This window comes from Sorex fumeus, unplaced genomic scaffold (genome assembly GCF_029834395.1).
Source record: "Sorex fumeus unplaced genomic scaffold, SorFum_2.1 ptg000034l, whole genome shotgun sequence".
Lineage (NCBI taxonomy): Eukaryota > Metazoa > Chordata > Mammalia > Eulipotyphla > Soricidae > Sorex > Sorex fumeus.
Genome location: NW_026606091.1, coordinates 39,799,227 through 39,826,384, shown reverse-complemented (window position 1 = coordinate 39,826,384; position 27,158 = coordinate 39,799,227). Strand labels below are relative to the sequence as shown.

The 27,158-nt window shown below is 44.7% G+C and overlaps 1 protein-coding gene across 3 annotated transcripts in view; it reads left to right on the top strand.

The window, feature by feature from the left end:
- Window positions 1–27,158, top strand: part of ABCA1 (ATP binding cassette subfamily A member 1) — a 148,852-nt gene that overhangs the window by 46,103 nt on the left and 75,591 nt on the right. For all 3 annotated transcript variants that reach the window (XM_056117375.1, XM_056117377.1, XM_056117376.1), the window contains exons 6-7: window positions 20,339–20,460; window positions 24,375–24,551. In XM_056117375.1, the coding sequence (XP_055973350.1) occupies window positions 20,339–20,460; window positions 24,375–24,551 (299 nt within the window). The remainder of the gene's footprint in view (window positions 1–20,338; window positions 20,461–24,374; window positions 24,552–27,158) is intronic.

The following is a 27,158-nucleotide window of genomic DNA, read 5'->3' as shown; positions in this document are numbered from 1 at the left end:
AAACCCGATTCTATTGCTTCCAGTATCTGACATCTCCGAAAAACTACACTGAATAAGAGCTATGGTTTCTTTGGAGTGGTGACCAACCGTTTAACTCATCCAACCATTTAACTTCCCAGAATCTTAAATTTCCTCAGCTATAAAACAATAGGTCACTTGCAGTATCAAATGTAAAATACAGTGTCTCGTACCCAGTACGTTATTCACTCGATGGGAGCCAGATTTGTTCTTAGGGGTCCGTGAAGCATTCTGAGCTTCAGTCTCTCAACTATTCTGTCTCTCAACTTTCTTGGCTTGAGAAAGAGACAATCTGATGTGACCAAGGTGTTCAGTAATTTCAGAAATTAGTGGCAGCTGCCCCAAACACACAGCACTATTTTTTTTTGCCTTTAAGCCACTGGAAATAAGACTTTGTGGGGAGAAAACTGGCCAGACCTGCATTCAAAAATGTTAGCAAATCTTTGAAGAGAACTTGTGCTTGGTTTCATTGTAGTCTCTCCATGCTTAGTTCACATTCTTCTTGCACCCAGTGCTCCTGTACTGTTCTGCAGCCACCAAATCCAGTCACTTCCCTTCTCTTTGCTCTGTACCACAGAGCCAGGCCTCTGTCTAGAGGAAATGCACAAAAAATGTTGCTGCTCCTGAAGCAGTCAGTGGCTTTCTACTGAATTTGAATGGTTGCACAGATTTCAGAGGCTGGGGTCTCTCTGTGGAGACATCTGACTTAGCATCCCATTATCCATATCCATAGCCTTCCTGACATCATGATGGGCTTGGTCTGTAGGTATAGAACACTGGGTTGGAAGGATGTTAGATCTGGTGAAGTCTGGAACCCTGCCCATTGCAGTTTCCTCTGTCATATCCTCTTTCCTGAGATGGGGCCCTCTTGCTCACAGCGGCTCATTTTGGGGATGGACAGCCATCATGACCAGAAAACATCCACCGCCCTGCCACTCTTTGTAGCAAGAAGGCTAATGCTATTTCCTGTGTGATATTGGAAGACAGCACTTGGGTTTCTACCTCCCTTCCTAAAGTCTTTGTTTTTTCAGGGGCAGTTGTTCTCCATACTTCTTCTGGAATGTTTCTTCCCAAGTTCTATTTTTCCTGTTGTATTTCAGTGTGTCTGTGGCTTTCTTGAACTTTACCAGAAACTACAACTGAGTTTTAGCACTGAGTAGAAGGGGACTTTTGCCTCCCTGGTCAGCACTGACTTTCTGTTGCTGAGAGCTGAGATTGCATTAGGCTTTTGGCATCCATGTCACTCTGTGAATTTATATTCCAGGTTGAGTCAAACAGCTGACTGTCTCCTGAATACACAGTATTGTACTGTATTTGTTCTCCATTTATTAAATGTACTTTTTTTTTTAGCTGAAAGATAAAATATCTTTTTTCTCTCTTTCATTTTTGGCGGGGACTTTCCAAGTAGTGCTTGGGGCCAGAGGCCCAGTGACTTTCGGTAAAGCAGGGTCAGTGGTTCAGTGTGAGGTCAGAGAATGTGGTGTTACTCCAGCCCTGAAGGGCCAGGACCACCCGGTCTATTTTACATTTTTGGCATCCTACGAAAACCGTTGTAGATTCTAATAGGGTCACACTGCTGCTTGCCATTTTCTGTTGTCTAGAAATTTGATAAATAATTATTATCATTCAAGCCATTGATGACTATAGGATCAAGGCCTAAGGTTTGGATTAATTTTTATAAATGAACAACCCTTTTGGACTCCAGCTCCTTAGATAGCCAGCAACTTAGCTTGTTACTAGTGCCAGACTGTTGGACTTTTGCTTCTGTGATCTAGTGGGAGGATTCATCATGTTCCTTTCTTCAACTAGTAATTGGAATATTTGTTGGGAATTTGCAAATATGGAGTCTTTTATTCAAATACTCTCCTCAAATTCATTGTTCCTTGAACTTGGGCGTTGTATGGCTTCCACGTATTTACTGAAATCTTAGATGCTGTTTATTTCTCTTATAAATAAATGAGTTCATTAATTCAAATCCTTAAGCCAGTCTTTATTGGGCACCTAATACGTGTCTACTACTGGTCTAAGTGTTGTGACACAGACGGGTATCAAAGAAATATGGCCCTTATGCATATAAAATTTTTACTCTGGACAAGATTCTGGGGCTGGAGTGATAGCACAGCGGTAGGGTGTTTGCGTTGCACGCAGCCAACATGGCCGACCCAAGTTCGATTCCTCTGCCCTTCTCGGAGAGCCCGGCAAGCTACCGAGAGTATCTCGCCAGCATGGCAGAGCCTGGCAAGCTACCCATGATGTATTCGATATGCCAAACACAGTAACAACAAAGTCTCCAATGGAGACGTTACTGGGCCCGCTCGAGCAAATTGATGAACAACGGGAGAACAGTGACAGTGAATAGTGACAGTGACAAGATTCTGATCTGGAAGGGAGAAGTGACTTTCCCAAGGGTGTATCACCCCAAAGGAAATGAAACAGAGCTGAACATCTGTGTTTCATGCAGTTCTCTTTCTGTGGACTTGTCTTATGCCTTTTTTTTTTTAAAATAATTTATTTATTTATTGAATCACTGTGGGAAAAGTTACAGAGCTTTCGGGTTTAGTTCTCAGTCATGTAGATACCAAACACATTTCCCTTTACCAATACTCATTTTTAGCCCCGAACCCCAATAGACCCCCACCTCCCACCCCTCCCAATTCTTGTGAGGCAGATGAGTTCTAGTTAATACTCTATATACTTTGACTAGATAGATTATTTCGATAGAAGTTGCACAATTATTGTTTAGAGTTTACGACCCACCCCCCACAATCAGACATGCTGAAACAGCGTTGTGAAATGATTTGCTTTCTACAACTTGGTTTAAGAATAAAATGCGGCCGCGTGGTTTTGAATTTCTGCTATTTTACTTATTGACCCTGGAAGAATTTCTATTAAAAGTTAGCTAGTTAAGAGATTGGTTTCTGTGCCCTGGAGTCGTGGCCGTGCCGGAGAGCCGCTCGTGGGGGGCAGCTGGAGACCTCGGTGGGGCGTGGGGGACGGCCCACAAAGCCCCCCTTCCCATGAGGTCCCCGCCGCTCCCCCAAGCCCGGCTCAAACCTGCTTTCCACAAGGCTCCCGTGCGGCCGCCATCTTTCTTTCCCGTCTTATGCCTTCTTAATAATAATACAACTGGGAAGGCCTCCAGTTTTAAAAATTAAGTCATGGACAAGTGCAATTATCCTTGAAACTATCCTGTGAGAAACCCGGCCATGTAGGAAGCCCTGGGAAGGGATATAACCCAGTTTCGCATCACTAGAAATTTTTGGATATGTTTTTTTCTTCCTAAATCTATACCTGCACAGCTTGAGTGATGACAATGTAATTTCTGAGAGCTCATGGAGAAGCATTTGCTCCTCTTTTTTTTTTTTTTGAGAGGTGTCTCTCAGTTAGATCTCAGGGGCCCCAGTGACCACTCTCAGTAGCCAGCTGGGTTGGGCAGTGCTTAGGCGTGAGGATGTAGAGCTTCTCCAACTATGTGGGATCTACTAAGGCCTCCCAGAAGTGCACAGGGGGCCTCCAGAAACACACACAGTGGTGCATAAAGGTGCTTGGGTGGCGGGGGGTGGGGGGGTGGACCATGTCGTGCTGGGATTCAACCTCAGGTCTGCTACTTGCAAAATTAGCCACCCTGACTGCTGAGCTATCTCTCTAGCCCCACGTTAATTCTTTTTAAGTCGCAATTTTGTCTTGGGCCCAGGGGAATATTCATAAAGTACTTTTAATATGGAGATGGTAAAATCTGTGAGAGTAGTTTACACATTGCAGAAGATTGGAAAGTACCGGCACAAAAGGAAAAGTGTAAGGCTTTAAATCAAGATTCATTTCTGGAAGAAATTGTGTCTCTCCTCACCATGATGTGTGACCCATGGGTCCTTTTTTCATTTTGACCCTCAGTTTATCTGAGAGATGGAGGTGATGACCGTCAGGGGGTGGAGCATTACTGTAGGTGGTGACATCTGCGATGACTGACAGCGGGATCACAATACATGGTTGACACAATAAATCTGCGAGGTTTCCTTCCCCTTTTGCTCCTCGCTGACTGACCTTTTCTGGTTATCCCCCTTCCTGCTCCACATATTTATGCAGACATTATCTTTTTTTAAAAAAAATTTTATTAGTGAAACACCATGAGGTACAGTTGTAGACTTACAAATTTTTGTGCTTGGGTTTCAGTTATGATGGAGTACCCATCCCTCCACCAGTGCCCATTCTCCACCACCACTAGTCCCAGTATCCCTCCCACCCTCCAATCCCCCCATCCCACCCTGCCTCTGTGGCAGGGCACTTCCTTTTGTTCTCTCTTTCCTTTTGGGTGCTGTGGTTTGCAAAAGAGGAATTGAGTGGCAATCATGTTCGGTCTATAGTCTACTTACAGCATGCATCTCCCATCCTGGACGGATCTTCCCGACACCTTTTATTTGGTGCTCCCTTCTCTATCTGAGCTGCCTTTATCTTAGAGTGTGTGGCTGGCCTCCAAGCCATGGAGTAAACCTCCTGGTATTTATCTCGGCTATTCTTGGGTGTTAGTCTCCTATTTTGTTACTTTATGTTCCCCAGATGAATGCAATCTTTCTATGTCTGTCCCTCTCTTTCTGACTCATTTCGTTTAGCATGATGCTTTCCATGTAGTACCACTTGTACGTAAATTTCATGACTTCATCCTTTCTAACAGCTACATAGTACTGCATTGTATAGATGTACCAAAGTTTCTTTAACCAGTCATCCATTCTCGGGTACTCAGGTTTTTTTTTCCAGATTCTCAATATTGTAAACAGTGCTGCAATGAACAAACAAATGCAGATGTCACTTCAACTATACTTATTTGCCTCTCTGGGATATATTCCCAGGAGTAGTATTGCTGGGTCAAATGGGAGCTCAATTTTTAATTTTTTGAGAATCGTCCATACTGTTTTCCAAAAGGGCTGAACCAATCGGCATTCCCACCAGCAGTGCAGGAAGGTCCCTTTTTCGCCATATCCGCGCCAACACCAGTTGCTTTTGTTCTTTTGGATGTGGGCCAGCCTCTGTGGTGTGAAATGATATCTCATTGTTGTTTTGATCTGCATCTCCCTGATGATTAATGATGTAGAGCATTTTCTCCTGTGCCTTTTTGCCATTCAGATTTCTTCTTTGAGAAAGTTTCTGTTCATTTTGTCGCCCCATTTTTTGATGGGGTTGAATGTTTTCTTTTTGTGGAGTTCAACCAGTACCTTGTATATCCTTAACATCAACCCCTTGTCGGATGTGTATTCAGCGAATATCCTTTCCCATTCTGTAGACTGTCTTTGTATTTTGGTCACTGTTTCTTTGGAGGTGCAGAAGCTTCTTAGTTTAAGATAGTTCCATTTGTCTATCTCTGTTTTCACTTGCTTGGCCAGTGGCATGACATCTTTGAAGATACCATTAGCTTCAGTATCATGGAGGGTTTTGCCAATTTTGTCTTCAATGTACCTTATGGATTCTGGTCTGATGTTGAGGTCTTTAATCCATTTTGATCTTACTTTTGTACATCGTGTTAGTCAGAGATCTGAGCCTACTTTTTTGTATGTAGCCGTCCAGTTTTGCCAGCACAATTTGTTAAAGAGGCTTTCCTTGCTCCACTTCACTTTTCTTGCCCCCTTATGGAAGATTAGATGATCATAAGCTTGGGGGGAAATGTCAGTATGTTCAACCCTGTTCCATTGGTCTGCAGCTCTGCCTTTTTTCCAGTACCGAGCTGTTTTAATTATTACTGCTTTGTAGAGAGTTTGAAGTTAGGGAGGTTGATTCCTCCCATTTTCTTTTTCCCAAGAATTGCTTTAGCTATTAGTGGGTATTTATTGTTCCATATAAATTTCAGGAGTGTTTGCTCCATTTCTTTGAAGAATGTCATGGGTATCATAATAGGGATCACATTGAATTTGTACAGTGATTTGGGAAGTATTGCCATTTTGACAATGTTAATTCTCCTGATCCATGAGCAGGAGGTTTTTTTTATTTCCTCGTGTTCTCTTTTATTTCCTGAAGTAGTGTTTCGTAGTTTTCTTTGTACAGGTCCTTTACTTCCTTAGTTAAGCTAATTCCTAGGTAGTTGATTTTCTGGGGCACAATTGTGAATGGGATTGTTTTTTTCATGTCACTTTCTTCTCTCTCACTGTTTGCATATAGGAAAGCCATGGAGTTTTGGGTATTGTTTTTATAGCCTGCAACTTTACTATACAAGTCTATTGTTTCTAGGAGTTTCTTGATAGAGGTTTTAGGGTTCTCTAAGTATAGTATCATATCATCTGTAAATAGAGAGAGCTTGATTTCTTCCTTTCCTACCTGGATGCCTTTAATATCTTTTTCTTGCCTATTCGCTATTGCAAGTACTTCCAGTACTATATTGAACAGTAGTGGAGAGAGTGAGTATCCTTGTCTCATCCCTGTTCTTAGGGGGAAGGCTCTCAGTTTTTCCCCATTGAGGATGAGCAGACATCATCTTTGCCCCCACACCTAATTCCTCTCCTGAAGATGGAACTTTCGGTTACAATCTTCTTCATTATTTGGGATCATCCTGCACCCAGGCATCTCTCAAATTTGTGCTGCTTCTAGCATTGATCCTGGCTTCCCAGTTGGGTGGAAGTTGAGAAATGCACATTTTGTGGTAAAGCTTTTACTTGGGGCAAGCCATCTTTACATTCCTGGTGAGAAGTTTCCCAACTTCCAAACACCTGGCTTTCCACAGTTAGCTGGTGTCTGTCCATTGTTGTAGCCCATGAATACACCCTCTCAAATCGCCATTGTGCATGCTGTTCTGTGGAACTCATCTTGAGTTATGGTGGTGCCTTGTGGAGGTTCTCACTGTTCATAAGCTGTAGTTGGCCCAATGGATCAGGCCTTGGTGTAGGTGATGTGGAATTATAGCTACCCCAGTGCCTTGAACCAGAAGCCCAGGGCTGCTCTGTGGAACTTTAAAGGGTCAATTTCTGAACCTGCTGAATTGGACCAAGCCAGGTGGTTGGGACAGTTGAAGGATGGCTTTCAGGCTGGACCGAGGGCTGCCAAATCACACAGTTGTGGTGAGGCCACATACAACACAATTCCCGTGAAGGGCCCTTCATAGAATTGTGCTTCCTGGAGCTGGATGGTGCCCAGTATCACGGCTGCTTGCTGTGGTCCGAGTACCTCATCTCAGCTCTTTCTGGGAAGACTAGATTAAGAAAGACATACTGAAGCCCTAATTCAGGCACTTGAAACGCCTCCTTTCTAGGATGTAGAACTTTGAAGTGTATCAGAACTTTGTCAGGAAAGAGCCAGTGAGAAATTTCAGCATTTCGTCTCTGACTTGGAAGATGTCCAGTGGATGACACCAATGGATGATGACCAGTGAAAGATGTCCACCAGTTGAGATCTATGGATGAGAATGGGGGAAACTGGAGGAAGTATCAAGGCAGCCCATGTCCAGACATCGTGACCTGGATCTGGAACATTGCTAGCCCTTCAGTTAGCTTTCTGTCTTTCAAAGCATGGTTGTTGTTTTCCAAATACATCTGTTTGGCCTTTTTGATGTGGTTTTGACCAGAATGTGAAGTAAGCCCTGGGCAGGGAGTGTGATTCATGCTTTTTGTACAGCAAAGCCTTTTGTACAATCACTAGCACACACACTTTAAGAAAAGGTCCATAGCCTTTTGTTTGTCGGAGGACTTGCTGCTGAAAGTCTGAGTTCACTCTATGGACCTTTGATTTTGCTTTGATCTTTGAAAGTAAAAAAGACAGTCCCCAGGGGGCCTGGAGCAATAGTACAGTGGGTGGGGTGTTTGCCTTACACCTGGCTGACCTGGTTTCGATATCAGCATCCCATATGCCCCGCCCCCCCAAGCCCTCCAGAAATGATCCCTGAGATCAGAGCCTTGAGTTCTACTGGGTGTGGCCTGAAAGTAAAACGAAACCAAAAAAAGCTATGGTCCCAAGAGGGTGGGGTAGGTTTTGGTGACATGGTAAGGTAGTTGACTGTGGCAGGGAGCTGAGAGAAGGGGCTGTAAAATTATCACCTGGTAAACATCCAGCAGGCAGTACAGTTGACCGTCCGGAGAACACACTTGGCAGTCAGCTTGCATTGGTTCAAATTCCAGCTCTGCTGCTAACCAGTTACGTGACCTTGGATGATTTCATAACAACTATGTGTTTCTGTTTCCTCAAATTGGAGACAGTCATTCTTTCTTAGGGCTGTGTGTGTGTGTGTGTGTGTGTGTGTATGTGTGTGTGTGTTTGTGTAAGAGGGAGATATTAATGAGCTAGTAAGAGTAAAGCCTTTTGTACAGTCACTAGCACACAATGAGATGTACTTAAGTTCACTGCATAAACATCATGTGAGGCTGGGAATTTTGTTCCTTTTTCTGCATATGAAGGAACTGAAGTTCAGAGAGGCTAAGTCACCTCCCTAAGGATGCATAGCTGGCAGGGGCAGGAATCGCACTAGTACTTCTCTCTTTCGTATCTGCTGTCATTGTATCCTAGAGAGAGCAGTTTATGGATGGATAGAGCAATGGGTATGGATAGATCAGTAGAGACAAAAGGGCCTCTTCCGGAAATGCCAGAGTTCCCATAATCCCTAGCTCCATGAGTATGAGTATTGGAGCCTTCCCCAATGCCTGTCCAGAAAGAACATCCTGTGACTCATGGCTACTTCTTCTCTGCCTGAGCCCCTCCTAATACTTGGGCAAGGCTGGTGAAGTAGAGGGTACAACCCTGAATTTCACTTTCTGTCTTTACTCCCTTTCCCCATTCCTGCCTCCCCCCCATTACCATATAGCACCCTCTTACTGGGAAACCATATGTGTCAACATTCTGTCATCAAACTGCAAATTCCTTGAAATCTTTGAGTGATTGCAAGTCACGCTCCATGCGTATTTGTCAAAAGTTCTCATTTGGGGCCTTCGAGTTTCATACAGCATTTTGAAAGTTTTCCCAGACCTGTCAAAGTTAAGCCTTTGGTTTTCATCCCAGTAGGGGCCTGGCCCCAACTGGGCTCTATCAGGGGGTTGCAACTCTGTACTGCTGTGTTGAAATATTGCTGGAACTAAATCGAATCAAAGGTCAACTTTGCTCAGACAGGAATAGAAAACAGAATTGTACTCACTCACAGGACAGTGTGTACCACAGAATATCAAACCTCAGAATATCAAACTTTAAAGAATTTCAGGGCTGGAACCATATAATAACATGGGTAGGGAACTTGCCTTGCACGTGACCAACTCAGGTTCGATCTCAGGCACCCTCCCTGAGAACAGAGGCAGGAGTAACCCTGAATACCAGCAGGTGTTACCCGCCCCCCCCCCCCAAAAAGTTTGGATTATTAGCATCATGTTATCATGTTTCCTGAAGACACTTGCCTTTTAGTGTAAGATTTCTTTACCTCCTGAGCGGCAAAGTTTGGCAGTCCAGTTTGCTTTTATTCATAAACCCCCTGTTTCCGGCCCTCTTCTCACTCACTGTTAGTGAGGCACGAAAGAGCAGTCTTGGGGGTCAAAGAGAGGGTACAGCAGATATGGCGCTTGTCTTGCATGCGGCTGACCTGGGTTCTATTCCCAGCATCCCAGATGGTCCTTGGGCCCCACCAAGAGTGTTCCCTGACTGCAACACTAGCAGTAAACCCTGAGAACCCCTGGTTATGCTGAACTGAAACCATAAAACAAAAGAGAGCAGTCTTCTCATACGCTGCCAGCAGACTTGGTTGCCCCAAATAATGATGCCACTTCATTTCAACAGTGTTCAGTTGAGGGCTTATCTTGCAACAGCACCAGCTGTTTGGCATCATCCTGCCCATTTTATTGATGAGTAAGTTAATGCTGAAAAGAGTCATGTCTGTTCTGAGGTCACACAGTAAAACTGCGTTGCATTCAGATCTGTCTGACCTCCAGGCCTAGTGTCTGCCCACTGAACCACACTGCCATGCAGAGTCTCACCCCACAGCCAGTAAGCATGGGCGGCATCACCAGCTTCTGATGCCCAAATCATGATGAACTATTTTCTAGTTGATTCATTCAATTCAAACAAAGTGGAAAGAGACTACTTTTCTATCTTTAGCTGATTGGGATCAAATTTGCCACTTGCTTGTACTGTGACCCGAAGGAAGAAATTTACCTCCCGGGGTTGTTTCTGCTTTTTTTTTTAAAAAAATAAAATAAATAAAATTAAAAAAAAAAACAGAGAAGAATAATAGCCTTTTCTTAATCCTGTCTGAGGGATTTAAGAAAATAACAGTGTGCTGCATAACACTTGATAAATATCAATCAGTTTTCTCTGTGCACAAAGCAGTACCATGTTCCTTAGTATATTTTATTAATATGGCAGGGAGGAGGGCTCACAAGCAGTGCTCAGTGAAGGCTGGATTACTCTCAGAAAAGCTTAGCTCACTGGATTTGGATGTTCACTGTGTGGGGCTGCTGATGAGGTGCTACTGGGGCCTCAGGGCTGTGGGCCAGCAGGCCACACCCAATAGTGCTCAGGGGTCTCATGAATGCAAGGCATGTCCTTTAGCCCTTAGAGCTAACCCCCACCCTACATTTGGGTGTTTTTGTTTTTTTTATGTAGGAGTACTGCTATTTATTCAGCCACTGATTAGCTGATTGATTTGGGCATGAACTCCACCTTACTTTTTTTTCATAGTTTTATTTATTTATTTATTTATTTTTCTTCTTATATTTATTTATTGAATCACTGTGGGAAAAGTTACTAAGCTTTCAGGTCTAAGTCTCGGTCACACAATGATCAAATACCTTTCCCTTCACCAGTACTCATTTTTCACCACCAAGAACCCCAATATACCCCCCTCCCACCCCTCCTAATTCCTGTGAGGCAGATGATTTCTACTTAACTCTTCTCTACATTGATTACATTCATTATTTCAACAAAAGATGCACCATTATTGTTTAGAATTCCCCCCCTCCACCCCAACAATCAGAACTGCTGAAAAGGCATTGTGAAATACTATGTTTTCTATAGCTGGTTATGAGAATCATATAATGATTTTGGATTTCTGCAAAGAGCCAGATAATTTACGAGATTGGTTTCTGTACGTCTGGTGTTATGGCTGTGCTGGAGAGCCGCGGGCAATTTGTGACCTCAGTAGGGCGTGAAGGATGAGCCGGTACTGCCCCCCTTCCCATGAGACTGCAGTTGCCCCATCACCGCTGGCTCATACCTGGCTTTCCTATAAGCTCTGAGGTGGTGGCCACTTGCTGCCCCGGGGGCAGCAAGGCAGAAGGGAGCAACACCCTTTCCCTCCCGGGGAGGCTTGGAGCTGGAGTTTAATGCATGGTCCATTCACTTTTCTGCTGCAAGCTGCCGGGCTCTGGACTAAGTCCTTTTGTCTCTGGAGCCATGGCTGGGCCAGAGAGCTGCTCGTGGGGGGCAACTCATGACCTCAGTAGGGTGTAAAGGATGAGCCAGTACCATCCCCCTTCCCATGAGACTGCAGTTGACCCGTCACTGCTGGCTCATACCTGGCTTTCTAATAAGCTCTGAGGCAGTGGCCACCTTGCTGCAGGTGGGGGGTGGGCGGGGAGAAAGTCGGAAGGGAGCAACACCCTTTCCCTTCCGGGGAGGCATGGCACCGTAGTTTAACGCATGGTCCATTCACTTTTCTGCCGCAAGCTGCTGGGCTCTGGACTAAGTCCTTTTGCCTCTGGAGCCATGGTTGGGCCAGAGAGCTGCTCGTGGGGGGCAACTAGTGACCTCGGTAGGGCGTGAAGGACGAGCCGGTACCGTCCCCCCTTCCCATGAGACTGCAGTTGCCCCATTGTCACCGGCTCATACCAGGCTTTCCAATAAGCTCTGAGGCGGCGGTCACCTTATATGCGGTCCAGATGCATTTCTGCCAAAAGCCGCTGGGTTTTGAGATTTGTTTCTGAGTCTCTGGGTTCATGGCCATTAAGCAGATTGATCAGGAGCCAGAGAGGCCATTTGTAGGTGGCGACTCGGGGTCTCGCTGGGATGGGAAGGAAAGGGCCAGTTCCACCCCCATCTGGTGAGGTCCTGCGTGTCTTGTCACTGCAGGCCCAAACCTGACTGTCCAGAGGCCTCTAGAGGATGGTGGTCACTGGGCCGCCAAGGGGAACAGGCCAAGACACGAAACCTATTCCCACCTGGAGTGGCCCAGCGCCAGTAACCTACTGCAGGAACAAGACGCTTTTCTGCCAAAAGCCTTTGGGTTCCGAGATTCGTTTCTGAGTCTCTGGGATCCTGGCCATTAAGCAGTTTGATCAGGAACCAGAGAGGCCATACCTCCAATTATATAGCTGAGCCGGAGGTGGTTTGTGGGTATGTCTCCCACATACCTAACTTTTGACCATTTACTTTCTTGGTAAACTTTGCCCCAAGTTTCCAGGGTCTGGCCAAAGGCACAGCAGCAATTTTGGGGTATCTGAAAGCCTGACGTTGCCATCAGGCTGCTGATGCACTCGCCCTGGCCAAAGTTATTTTAGGGACAGATTGACCTGCTGGCGGCACCATACCCCTACATTTGGTTTTTTAAAAGAAAAAAAAGTAAGCTAGTTATACATTATTTGGGAGGGAGAGGCACACCCAGTAGTGCTCAGGGCTTACTCATGGCTCTGCACTCCGGGCTCCTCCTGTCATTATTCAGAGGACCATATGGGATGCTAGAGATTAAACCCCAGCTGGCCATTTGCAAGGCAAGTGCCCTACACAACACTGTCGCTCTGGCCCATGTTATTTTAGCAGTTATCCCTTTGTCCAGTCCTGGAGAGGATCTTCTTAGCCACCATCTTGGAACTTCCCCAACTCTCCTCCCTTTCCTCTCCATGTTTCCAGGTATCTCAGGGCCCTCAGCGTGTTCTAATCTCACATCCCGTGGAGTTGAAAGTGTGACTTTCGGTCAGACTCCATCCCCCTCACTAAACCTCGAGTGCCTCAAATTCGCCTTTCTTTCTTGCCCACCTTTTATGTTTCCTCTTTGCTTTTTATATGGTTCAGCCTTTCCCTTTTCAGGACTTGGGTTTTCTTTTTACGTTCTTAGCTTCTCTTCCTTCCCTGCATCTTGTGTGCATCTGTCCCATCTGCCTACCTCTCTGTCCTTCCAGCGGGGCGCCCACATGAATTTCTCTCAAAGCTTTTCTTGCTTGTTGGCGCCTTGTTTTCTCTTCTCCTCTCTCTGTTCAGAATTCACACGGTCCAGTGGTGCCTCCGCTGTGTTACCTTTTGTTTGTTTCTGAACTTTCAAAGTCAGTCAAACTCTGGGCCTCCTCCCTGCCACAGGAGAGCTTCCATCCAGTACAAACACCGTTTCCTCCGGGGTCACAGTCTTCACTGGTAATGTCAGGGCCTGGCTGCTGGTCAGCTTCCTGTCAGCTGAATCAGTCCTCTTCCAGCGCCTACAACCTCTGCATCTCATCTGTCCACTTCTCAGTAAGGCTACTGGGATGCTTTGCCTTAGTAGGTAGAACTGGATATAGAGGTGTAGTGGACCTTTCTCTCCCCTCGTTTCAATGATGACTTGTTCTGCAGTAGGTAGTAGAGTGGCCTAAAGGCTTACAAGTCTCTTCATCCTTTCTTTTTGGAAGGCTTGTGCTAGAATAGTTTTGACTTTAATCAAAAAAATTCGTTGTAGTATTTTTGGGGGGCTATACTCATCAGTGTTCAGGGAGTACTCTTGGATCTGTGCTCAGGGGTCCTATGGTCTTGGGACCATATGAGTGCCAGGACTTGAGGGTTGCCCATGCAAGGCAGTATCTTAATCCCTGTGCTATCTCTGTGGCTACAGGGATGGTTTTTATACCACATATGTTCTGTAACAGATTCCTGCCTTCAGTGGGCATCCCAAACTATTGCTGCTTTGAACCATAACACTAGTCTTTTGGTTCAGTCAACATTCAGAAGTTACAGAATAAATGCAAGATCATTTTACCTTTAAGAAACACGTATTTCCTAAAGTTACAGTATTTCCAGTGGTTGTGAAAGAATTCAGACCTCTTTGGTACTTCCTCAAAGGGTTCAGTGAGCATGACCCTAAATATTCTACTTTCTCTTGAGAACGCTCTCCATAATTGCCATCGGTGATCACACTAACATTTAGGTTGAATGGGTTTACTCTTGTGTTTTTTTCTTGTAGCATGTAAGAGTATCCAGATATTTACATGCTTGGTATTATTTATGCTTACCTAAAAATGCCCTTGAAGGTAGATTGCTACATATGGGAAAATGGACATTCAAAGAACCTAGCTGACCTCACCAAGATGAGCAAGCTGGAACATTCTGGAAGTGAGAGGAACCAGATTAGCCAGATCCTAGAATCTGAGCTTTTCTGGTTATATCTTATTATCTGGTGGAGGATTTTTTTGTTTGTTTGCTTTTTGGTTTACATCAATAAGGACTCACACTGATCAGGAAATCCAAGACACCAAGAACAACAGTGAGATCTTGAGGATCTGAGGCCCCTAGCTTCTGGGAGTCCTCTCACTTGCCCTTAGAACCACGTCTTGGAGCAGCGATCACCCAGCCTTGCCCACCTTCCCCAGAGCTATGAGCTTCCCAGAGAAGACATAGTGTTTCCAGAGAGGGTTTAGGCCTCCCGAGGCCAGGCTGAAGTGCTCCCTACTAAAAAAAAACAAGATGAAACAACAAAATATACCCCCAAAGATACTTGGGTCTGTTTGTTAACTGTCCTTTCCTGGAAAAGAAAAAAGAACTTTAAAATGTTTTTTAATTGAGTTATTGATATACAGTTGCAAAAAGTTGTTTATGATTGAGTTTCAGTCATACAGTCTCCCAATATCCATCCCTTCACCTGTGCATGTTTCCAGACACAAGTGTCCCTAGTTTCCCACCCCCGACCCCAACAGCCTGCCTCTATGACAGACACTTTTCTTCTCTCTCCTCTCTCTCTCTTCCCTTTTTCCTTTTAGGCACTGTGGTTTGCAATGCAGTTCACTGAAAGGGATGTGCATGATACATGTCCTTCTGTAGGAGAAAAATGTTTTAAGGGCTTGTTTATATGGATGGACAAACTTAGACCAAGTAGAGACAAAAAAGGAGAGGCTTCCCAGGCTTCCCCCTCTGAGAGGGGTGAGGGCTGGGAGACCCTCCCTGGATTGGCTGGGGAAGAGTATCTGGGTCTTGGATGCTGCCCTGAACTCTCTTTCCATTGCTTTTTGTCCATTTGCCTCCTCCACCCACTTCTCAAGAAGCCAATTGCTGTGATTCCTTTTCACATTGAACAAAGAAGGCTACAGCGATTTTGAAACCGGAGCTGGGGACTGGAGGGCACTGACCGGGAGTAACCCCAGAGGGTTCTCAGTTTCTGGGTGGCTGAGGGCTTCCCTCCTCCTCCCCCTTCGATCCCTCTTCTCCCCTCCTTCTTTCTGTCCTCCGCTGAGCTCACCAAGCTCTCAGGCTGCAGAGAAGCCAGAGGAACTGCAATGGTGTGAAAGCATCCCCTGTGGGCTGGCCTCTCCCACCACACCCTCCACCCAGTGTGGAAGTGATGCTTTGCTTGCTCAGAAAGGCTGGCAAGAAGGATTGGCAAGAAATGGAGGACTCTGAGCTGTGTTGTTCCTCTCCAGCCCGCAAGCACACGTTGCACTTGTTTTCTTCTTTGGCTCCGGGCTTCTGAATTGGTTTTTATTTTTATTTTTTTCCCTTCTCTCCTCTTTGCCTTCCCTCACTACACTCAATGCAGTATTCGCAGGAACTGCATCAGCCACGCTTCGCTCCTCCAGGCAACACCCAGGCGAAGTAAGCTCAGCCAGTGAAGTATTTTGATCCTTATTAGAATATAGTGTGGCCACGAAGCTCTCCTGGCCTTTTGCATGCTGGTGACTTTCGGTTTTCTCTGCAGAGAGCATGGGTGAATGGTTTACTTAGTGGGTTCCCGATGGAAGGCCAGGTTCCATCGCAGTATCCACATCCCACACATGCCCTCATCAATAGTCACTGCTGAGCTTAGCAGTTAGAAAACCCCAACCCTCAAAGCACTACAGGTCTTCTGGGAGGAAGGATATGTGCAGAGAGAACCGTGTGCTACTTGAGGGATACATCGGAGGCCACCAGGGCATGGAAGAGGAGCATCTCACTCAGATTATTCAGGGCAGGCTGCTTGAAGATGACTCAAGGGCCAAGTCAGAAAGAAAAAAGGTTGGGTTAGCTCAGCTAAGAGAAGGGCTGCTTCTGAGAGCTCTTCTTCTTCATTTGATTGGCTTCCCTACTCACTGTTGTGCCAACAGCAGGATAGAGAAAACAGAATGGGGGTAGAAGGCCACCCACCTCTGACCACACACCACACTCCTTCCTCTTCCTCCTGTCTTCCTTCCTGAAGATTAGTTTGTTTGCTTCATCAAGAATGTTTTGTCTCTCTGTTTATTGTGTTTCTTGATTTATATTTTCTTCTCTTTTTTTTTTTTATTTTTTGCTTTTTGGGTCACACCTGGTGATGCACAGGGGTTACTCCTGGCTCTGCACTCAGGAATTACTCCTGGCGGTGCTCGGGGAACCATATGGGATGCCGAGGATTAAGCCCAGGTCGGCCTTGTGCAAGGCAAATGCCCTACCTGCTGTACTGTTGCTCCGACCCTATCTTGATTTATATTTTCATTGAAAACATTATTGAGAGCCAGAGAGATAGTACAGCGGGTAGGGCACTTGTCTTGCACATGAACAATGCAGCTTTGATCCCCAGCTCTGCTTATGGTTCCCTGAGCCTTGCCAGGGACAAGGGTAAGCTCTGAGCATCTTTGGATGTGACCCCAAAGAACAACACCCCCCTCAAAATATTGAGACCCACTGAATGCATAGCCCTATGACTCGACGGTGTCACCATCTCAATCAACACAAGAGGCTTCTAGAGAATTTTTTACTTTCTCTCTTCTTTTCCCCCTAGAATTAGGCTTTGTGGGGCTTTTTCTCTCCTTCCCTGCTCTCTCAACCATGAAACACTTGCAGATAAACTTCTTCTTGATCCCACCCCTCTATGAACTGTCTTCCACTGGGTTTCTCAGGCATCCATCTGCTTTCCTCAAGGAGAGGAACTGTATCCTTGACTTTTCATCCTGTATATTATCACTGTACACTGGTAAAGCGAAGAGACTGTGTGTGGGGAGGAAAGTCCTTTACACTGTCACTGTTACTGTCCTCCTGTTGTTTATTGATTTGCTCAAGCAGGCACCAGTAACATCTCCATTGTGAGAACTTGTTACTGATTTTGGCATATCGAATACGCCACAGGCAGCTTGCCAGGCTTTGCCTTGCGGGTGCAATACTCTTGGTAGCTTGCCAGACTCTCCGAGAGGGATGGAGGAACCGAAACTGGGTCGGCCGTGTGTAAGGCAAATGCCCTATCCACTGTGCTATATCACTCCTCCCAAACCCTTTCTAACAATCGCAAAATGATGACTGTTTATTGAGCACCTAATAAGAGGACAGTGCTCATCAATTCCTGCTCCACAGGTGTATATTTCCAACCCTCCTGGGAACTTTTTTTTTTTTTTTAATAAAATTCTGCTGCTTGGATCTTGGTCCCCAGAGTCTCTGATGAGTTGATGGCAGTTGTGGTCTCGGCATGGGGACTTTGGAAAGCTCGCCATGGGTGTCTGATGGGAGTCCGTGATGGAGAACTAGGAACCTGCTCCATCATGCCGTCATGGGCCCATGCTCACTGCAGCCTTTGTAGGTGGTGTGTGGCTCTTAGTCGGTATGTGTGTGGCCCACGTGACTAGCATGCAAGATCTTTGAGCATCTCTGTAGGCAGATTCTTGAGTCCTCCCTGCGGCCTCCCAGCCAGCACCCTCACCATCCCGTGCACCGCCAAGCGTTGCTGTTGACTGATTATTCAGCTCCTTGGTTCTTGTGTCACATCCAGGGGGATCCGCTGATAGGCGGTTGGAGTTTGATAGCATCCAGCTGTTTCCATCCTCCACGCCTGTTGATGTAGCAGGAGAGCCTTATAAACATGCTGAGCATACTCGCTGGTCTCAAGAGTGTTGCTCATGACCTAGACCCAAGGCAAGTGCAGCCTAGGTTGGCCTCCCACACTTAGCGGCCCTGCCAAGAACGAGGAGGCGGCGCTAAAACTCCCCAGCACAATGCCTGTGGGCTGTGCTGGCTGCTCCCGCTTCCATTCATGCGAGGAACTGTGACACACCGGGTCAGCGAGGCTCAGCACCTGGGTAGGTTTTGTTACCTTCAGGACTCTGAGAGGTCTTTTTTGTTTACTCCTCACTTTACAGGTGAGGCAGTAAAGAGAGGCCACTGGTGACTTGACAAATAAACGGATCCACAGCCCAGGCTTCTCCGACTCTTGGTGTCCTGCGTTCCTCTGTTTGCATTCTGGTCTGTGTCTGGCCTCAGAGGAAGTCACTGATTTTCCTACTTCCTGTTTATATCCTCTAGTCGACCCGAGATACTGGAACACCTTAGATATCATTTCTGTCCATCCCTGGAGTCCAGCCACTAGGGGTCCTGTTTACGCTTGGAATGTGGACTAGAACTCATCCGACCATTCCTGGGCCTCTTTTGGACCTGCTTAGCTGTAAGGAAATCCCTAGAGAGGATGAGCAGATACTTCTGGAATGTTCTCATCTTCTGTTATTTATTATTCAGTTGCCATTTACTGATCAGTAAATCTTGGCAAAGCCCTGACGCAAACGCTAGGATACGGCGATGAAACACATACCGTGTCCAAGAGACACTGTAAGTAGAGATAATCAGTTTGCTCGAGCGGGCCCAGTAACGTCTCCATTGTGAGACTTGTTGTTACTGTGTTTGGCATATCGAATACGTCATGGATAGCTTGCCAGGCCCTGCCGTGTGGGTGGGATACTCTCAGTAGCTTGCCGGGCTCTCTGAGAGGGATGGAGGAATTGAACCTTGTCGACTGCGTGCAAGGCAAATGCTCTACCTCCCGTGCTATTGCTCCAGCCCAGTAGAGATAATATGCACATAAAACAATATCCTGGAAGTATGATTTCCAGGCTCTCTGCTTTAGAAGCAGAACGGTCTGAAATATCAACTCCGAGGTCCTGCTCTAGGTCCACTCTTTAAAACTCAAAAGGACACAAAAGGACAGGTAGAGAAAAATAACTGGCTATTGACTGTCTCCTTCTAAACCAATTGATAACCACAGGTGTTTGACTGCAGCACACACAGAAGAGAGGTTTGGGGAGCCTCACTTTATCAGGAATAGCGTGAAATGAATGTTTCATGGACTGCGCCCCCGAGACCGTGTCTTAGCATGCTCCTGAAAGTAAAGCTTAGGGTCTCTGAGCCCCAAGAGTTATAGAAGTGGACCCCAGGGTGACAGTATAGGGAACTGTATGGCAGGGAGCATGGAAGGTGGCAGTGTGAAGGGGGCATTGTCTTGAGGAGAGACATTAACCAGATCTGGAACAGTTTTGATTATTTATTTATTTATTTATTTTTTGCTTTTTTGGTCACACCTGGCAATGCACAGGGGTTACTCCTGGCTCTGCACTCAGGAATTACTCCTGGCGGTGCTCAGGGGACCATATGGGATGCTGGGAATTGAACCTGAGTTGGCCACCTGAGTCGGCCACATGCAAGGCAAATACCATACCTGCTGTACTATCATTCCAGGCCCTGGAACAGCTTCTTATTGTCGTTGTTTCTGTGCTCAGGGCCCATATCTGCTGGTGCTTGGAGGCTGGGGCCTTCCATGCCATCTCTATGAATCATGCCTTGATGAGGATTAGTTCACAGCCTCTCATATGGAAGAGATGTGTGCTCCCTTGTAATCCACAGCCCTGCCTTAGAAAGAGTTTCTTGAAGGTGATTGGAGGATAAATAAACATCAGCTAAATGTGGTATAGCCAAAGACTCTGATCTCTAGAAAAGTGAATCAGACCCCAGCAGGTCTTATTATGATGTTCTGCTCGTCACATTTCTGGGAGGATGGGAAGATCATCGGAGAGATTACTATTTTTCCCCCATTGAGAATCAAGGGGAGACTCAGTGTGTGTGTGTGTGTGTGTGTGTGTGTGTGTGTGAGAGAGAGAGAGAGAGAGAGAGAGAGAGAGAAGAGAGAAGAAGAGAGAGGAGAAAGAAGAGAGGGGAGAGAGAGATACAAACTGTGTGAGTGTGTGTCTCACACTGTTTGAGTTCAGATGACACACTACGTGTGGTCCTACATGCCTTCAGCGAACATTCATTTCATGCTATTCCTGATAAAGTGAGGCTCCCCAAACCTCTCTTCTATGTGTGCTGCAGTCAAACACCTGTGGTTATCAATTGGTTTAGAACGAGACAGTCAATAACTAGTTATTTTTCTCTACCTGTCCTTTTGTGCCCCCATTTTTTTTTAGCTACTTGAAAATATAATACTTTTTCTCAACAGACCTGAAGCTTCGGGATTTCCTTCGGGACAATGAAACCTTCTCTGTGTTCCTGAATCACAACCTCTCTCTGCCAAGGCCTACTGTGGACAGACTGCTGGGCGCTGATGTTAGTCTCCGGAAGGTAAGCCTCTCCTTTGGGCTTCCTCAGTGGGGCTGATGGCAACTAGTGTTCCAGAGTGCCTGCAAGGAAGTAATGTCTTTGTAATGGCACCAAAGGAGGTTATAAACTATTTATAGTTTAAAACCGGCTTCACCTGTGTTTATTTCTCTGCGCAGACGGGCATTGCCAAATCATCCTTAGTGGAATATGCAGGAATATGCAACCTGGCATCATGGGCCAGCTGGTTGAAATCACACAGATTTCAAATCCTGCCTGTCAACTGGAATTTGTAGATAATCTCTCTTTAAAGAGGATGAATTAGGATGAATTAGGCACTTAACAATTAAAAAAAAACCATTTACTTCTGAGGCAATAGCTTGGTTGAATATTATTGATCTGGAGCAGCTCTGTTTATAAAGTCTATTTTAAAATACTTAAAATTTCTGTAAAGAGAGATGAGAAAAAATGCCTAAGGAAGAAAAAATAGTTAATTAAAAAGAAGCAGGAGGTAACCTCAGTATTTTTAATGGCATTTTGACCAGAGGTTCTTAGAAAACTTCATCTGGCATCATTAGGTACCATCCTCTCCTGTCTGGGACAGCAGATCAGATTGTGTGGTTATTGTGCATCTGAGAAGTTTTTCAAGTTTCTTCTCTGGCAGAAAGGGGGGCTCCTTATTTTATGCTACCTCATATCAGTGTGTTAACACATCTTTACAATAAACATAAATAGTAGAAATGCTTTTGCTCAAACGTAAGATCTTTGCTTTACAGGATCAAGAGTTTTTTAAAATTAGAAAAATGTGCTTACTGCTTGTTCTTACGAAACTAGAAAAATATGCTTCGTGTTTACCAATTGTGTGGTTGGGCTATCAGCCAAAGGCAGCAGGCTTATGAAAATACGCATTTAGCTTGATTTCCATTGCCCTCAGCCAATTTTATATCTGTCACATCTGATTAGTTTAAAATAATGGGTATCCTTAGTTTAGTCCTTGCAGAGTAATTAGTCTATATAGTATCTTTTCTCTCCTTCCTTCCTTCCTTCCTTCCTTCCTTCCTTCCTTCCTTCCTTCCTTTCCTTCCCTTCCTTCCTCCCTCCTTCCCTTCCTCTCCTCTCCCTCCCTCCCTCTCTCCCTCCCTCCCTCCCTCCCTCCCCTCTCCCTCCTCCTCCTTCCTTCCTTCCTTCCTTCCTTTCCTTCCCTTCCTTTCTCCCTCCTTCCCTTCCTCTCCCCTCCCTCCCTCCCTCCCTCCCTCCCCTCTCCCTCCTCCTCCTTCTCCTCCTTCCTTCCTTCCTTCCTTCCTTCCTTCCTTCCTTCCTTCCTTCCTTCCTTCCTTCCTTCCTTCCTACTTCCCTCCCTCCCTCCTTCCCTCTCTCCCTTCCTCTTCCCCCACCCCGTTTTTTGGTGGAAGGGGAGACACACCAAGCTGTGCTCATGGATCATGCCTGGTGGTGCTCAGGGAACCATATGCAGTCATACATTCCAGGGGATTAAAACCAGGTTGGCTGCCCAAAAAAGCAAATTCCTTACCCACTGTACTGTCTCGACAGCCTGGTGTCAGTTTCTTAACAAAACTAGAGAGGTAGGCTGACAGCTCAGCAGCAAGAACTAACTAGTTAGAATAACACATATAGCTGAAGTTTGTTTGCATATCTTCCATTAGGTCATACTACAAGCAGGTCAGGCTGCTCCTGTTAGACAAACAGGAGAACTCAAAACGGTGTAATAAAAAAACACATCATCCATTTATTCCACTGGTATTTACTATCACCTTTACTGATTTTTTCTATTATTCCACTGGTATTTACATTTTCATGTCTACATAATATTTGGACTGGAGAGATAGCCAGCGGGTAGAGTGTTTGCCTTGCACACGGCTGACCTGGGTTTGATTTCCCCGCCCCTCTCGGAGAGCCTGGCAAGCTACCAAGAGTATCCCGCCCGCTGGCAAAGCTCCCCGTGACATATTCGATATGCCAAAAACAGTAACAACAAGTCTCACGATGGAGACGTTACTGGTGCACCCTCGAGCAAATCAATGAACAACGGGAGGACAGTGCTACAGTGTTACATAATATTTACTATCATTTATCTAGTGTGTTCTAGTACCCTGAGTTCAGAGAGAGCAAGAAAAGCAAGGCCTCTTCTCTTATTAAGCTTATGAGAAGCTATAGGAGAAGAAGATAGTCTCCCAAATGATGAATTAAAAAACCTTTGGCCAAAGAGAGGTTCTCTAGGAGGTATGTTATCATAAATAGATAGGCCACTTCTGCATTAGTCTCATCAATGAAAAAATGAAAGGTTTGACTTTCTGGCTCTAGGGCAAGAACAATGAGTCCCAAATTTCAAAATTGCTTGGGCACAATTCTCAGCAGCAATTACATATTTGTTCCTAAAAATAAACTATATAAATGTTCCCCACAATCCCATGAGAATTTTTTAATTTTTTTTTCTTGCTAATAAAAGTTTCTTCAAGAGTTTCGACTCTGGATTTCTCTTTGCTAAATCACACATCCCACTTTGTGGGGAAAAAAAGTGGATTCAAGACTTATTTTTGCAGGAAGGATGAGAGAATGAAGTTAAACACAGCACTCAGGTTTGAAATAGGCTGTTAGATTGTACCTTGCTACATTCTTAGATTCAGTAAGGATATGCAGTGCATCGCCCTAGTTCAGTGGTGCCCATTCTTCAAAGCTAAATAGATGTGTAGTTCTTGCGAAGGCCTCAATATTTTTTTTTAATTTATTTATTGAATCACCGTGAGAACAGTCACAAAGCCTTTCAGTTCAAGCCTTGGTCGGCCATACAATGATCAAACACCCCTCCCTTCATCAGTGCACATTTTCCACCACCAAGAACCCCAGTATACCCCCTCTCCACCCACCCCCCCACCTGTGTGACAGATTTCCACTTTACTCTCCTCTCTCTACATTGATCATATTCAATATTACGACAAAAGGTCCCACATTGTTATTTGGAATTTTTCCCAACATTCAGACCTGCCAAAAAGACATCATTAGATAATTTGTTTTTTGTTGCTGATTATGAAGAGCATATGATGTCGTGTGGCCACAATAGTGGCCACGTGAATTTGGATTTCTGATATTTTAGTAATAAACCTAGAGGTATTACTATCAAAAGCCCCTGGGTTCCGAGATTGGTTTGTGTGCCTCTGGTCCAATGGTTGTTCAGAAGCCAGAGGAGGCATTTGAGGGTGGCAACCCGGAGCATTGTCATGGCAGGGAGCAGGGCCGATTCCACCCCCCATCCCACGAGGCCCCTCGTGCCTTGTCAATGCAGTCTCATACCTGGCTGTTCATTAGACTCTAAATGATGCAGGCCACTGTGTCGCCGCCACAGGGGGACAGGTGGAGGGACTAACACCCTTCCCCTCCCAAGGCAGCATAGCACCATAGTTAAATGGACAGTCCAGATGCATTTCGGTTGGGCATTATATTTTGCTCAGATTTTCCCACCACCATTCAAGCCTGTTTTTCAGGGACAAACGCTAGATCATTTACTTTCCATTGATCACTTTGCGTTTTAGGGATTGCGGTTTGGAAAAATAGTCCTGGTGCCCACATGCCAGAGCCATGTAGAAGCTCATGGTCACAAGGATTCCATTGGGAGAAGGCGGGGAGACAGCACCTACCCCATCTGGGACCTCCCAGTGATATCAAAGACCTTAATATTTTTAAAATCACTTTATTTGTTTTGTTTTGTGCTTATAGGCCACCCCCAGCAGTGCTGAGGGCATTCTCCTGGCTCTGTGCTCAGGGATCACTCTTGGCAGGGCTTGGGGGACCATACGTGGTGCTGGGGATCAAATCTGGGTCAGGTGTGTGTAAAGCAAATGTCCTACCTGCTGTGTTAGCTTTTCAGTCTCTATTGGTAACCCATTTGTGTGTCTTTTTTTTTTTACACAAATTACATTTAGGTGTTTTTGCATGGCTACCAGTTACATTTGACCAACCTTTGCAATGGATCCAAATTAGAAGAGGTGATTAAGCTTGGTGAGCAGGATATTTCCAGACTGTGTGTCCTGCCTCAGGAGAAACTGGATGCAACAGAGCGAGTCCTTCGTGCCAACATGGACATCCTGAAGCCAGTTGTGGTGAGTGGACTTGCTACATGGAGATATTTTATACCCATGCTTTTGGAATGTGAAATTTTCCGTTGAGCAAGGTGACTTTGTTTTTGTAAAAATGTAGGGCTTGCTGGGAGTTAGGGCTTTAGTTTAGCTCAGTGGCATTTGAATTTTTCTTTTAAACTTTCAGATTATTTTCCAAAGCGTAAATGGGTGTGGTTCTGGTTCCAAGCATAAGGCTCCTTATGCTTATTTCAGTCTGGGAGCGCCTAGTTTTCAAATGTGTGGTTTTAAAAAAAATTCTCATTTGAGATTATAAGAGTTTATTTAACGGAAGGCTTGATCATTAAAAAAAAACAACCTCAGGACTATGAATGGAATGATAGATATATGGTTATTTTTAAAAATCAGAAAGAAGATACTATGGATTGATTGTCACAGTGGGAAAATCCCTGGAATTGGTTGGTAGCACATTCAATAATTAGCTAAATTGGTGACAAAATTACCTAGGCAAAGAGAAAAAAAAGCCAAAGTCTGAATCAGTTTTGCGAATCAATAGTTCATAAAAATGCTTCCTGAAAACACATCCATTCTTCATTGAAGAATGCAGATGAGCCTGAATATTTTGGTCACTGGAGTATTGTGTATAATTATAGAACAAGAGTATTTTATACTAGAAATTTTATACTAGAAATGTTTTGTTTCCTTATTTTTAAAAAAACACAGAGTTGCTCTGTTTAGTGGCTTGTGATCTACTAGTTAGTGTTTTCATAGTATAATGTAAGATAAGTGTCTGCATGGAGATGAGTATAGCCCTGGATAGTTGTTCAAAATAGCTAGGAAGATTCATTTATGCAAAGATTTTTTTAAGAGCTTCTTTTGCATTAGGAGGGATAGAGAATGGAAGGTATTTACAAGTAGTATCTAGTTTTCTTTGAACCTTTGGTTTGTTTAGCTTTCCTTCATTATAGGAGAGAATTGTTCACTCTTTCAAGTCAAGATGATTGATTCTGGTAAAGATTTGGTGCCTTTAGGAGACAAAGTAATGTTAATACTGATGTTTTATCTGTTGTTTTATTTCTGTTTATCATTAAAACACCTGTTCTGTGTGCACACGCAGTAAAATCCCCCACTTAGGTAAGGCCTGAAAAATGGGAGAGCTTTTATAATATGGGAATAGTTTAGATTTCAACTTCAGAGGCTCTTACTAGCATTGTAGGGTATATGAAATTGGTCTGTTAACCCCTTCTGCTGCATTATAGCTAATTCTATTGTGTGGTTTCTTGTGAATCAGTTGGTTCACAACCAAGTGATGATCTACTTCTCTCTCTCTGCTGTTGCTGCAAAGTGCTTCTCCATACAGTCAGGTAATGAAGTTCCTGAATTAAAAATAGCAAGTGGTCATCTATATATATATGATGATTTTGGGAGGCTATCTTTTGAAGCCTGTACATTTTGAAATGCAATTCTTATTTTTTTTAACTTAGCAGAGCCTAATTGAAACACTGGCAGTTATCATTCTATTTACATCAACAGCCTTTTACTCCTACCATTTATTTGGAATTTCAGCATTTGTGATGGCTTATGGGTGTGATGGGCAAGGTTATTGTACTTGGGCAGTTAATTGTGTGCCAAAGAATGCTAACAGTAGCAGTGACCAGATGCCAGGCTCAGCTCTGTGGGGGAAAGAAGCTGTTCCTCCCATATGTGTTTCCAGATTAAAAGAACATTATCGATATAAACATGCTTGGAAACATCTCTCTCCCCTTCTCTCACTTTCCACCTCCAAACCTTACCTTAAAATTGGTATCAAGGTCTTTTCTCCTATACCTTCTTTAGAGTCTTCTGATGACTCTGAAAACAATAGTGTTTTTACAACGTGGAAGAAAATGTGGCAGAGTAGAAAGGGCTTGGACATGGGACCCTTGGATTCAGTTATTATTTCATCATCTTACCAGTTGCATGCTCTTGAAATTTAATTAGCTCCAGTAAACCCAAATTCTGTTTTCTGTATAGAGGTAGCATAGTGGACCCTTTGTTGTGATTATGTTACCAAACATAGGAAAAACCTGGCATGGGATTTGGTACACATGTGCTCAATAAATAAATGTTAATAGCCTAATTAATGCAAGTAATAAAAATTGTATCACTTAATCACTTAATCACTTAATCCCCGTTATTCATCGATTTATTCGAGCGGGTGCCAGTAACGTCTCCATTCATCCCGGTTGCGTGCTAGCGTAGCCCAATGGTATCTCTTTGTTTTATAAAAATTGTATATGGAAAATAAATGCTGGAGAGAGAGAAATTTTCCTCTGAAGAGGAATAATAATCACACCAAGCAAATAAATTCTTTTTTTTTTTTTTGGGCAGTGGGGGCACACCTACCTATGGTCAGGGCTTGCCTGGCTCTATGCTCAGGTAGTGCTTGGGGATCATAAGTGCTAATAGGGATAGAACCTGGGCTGGCAGTGTACAGGCAAGCATCCTACCCACTATGCTATTTCTCTAGTTCCTCACAAACAAATTTTGAAGACTCAGTTAAAAATCAGAGTTGAGAAGCTGGAGCGGTAGCACAGAGGGTAGGGCATTTGCCTTGCACACGGCCGACCCGGGATTGATTCGCAGCATCCC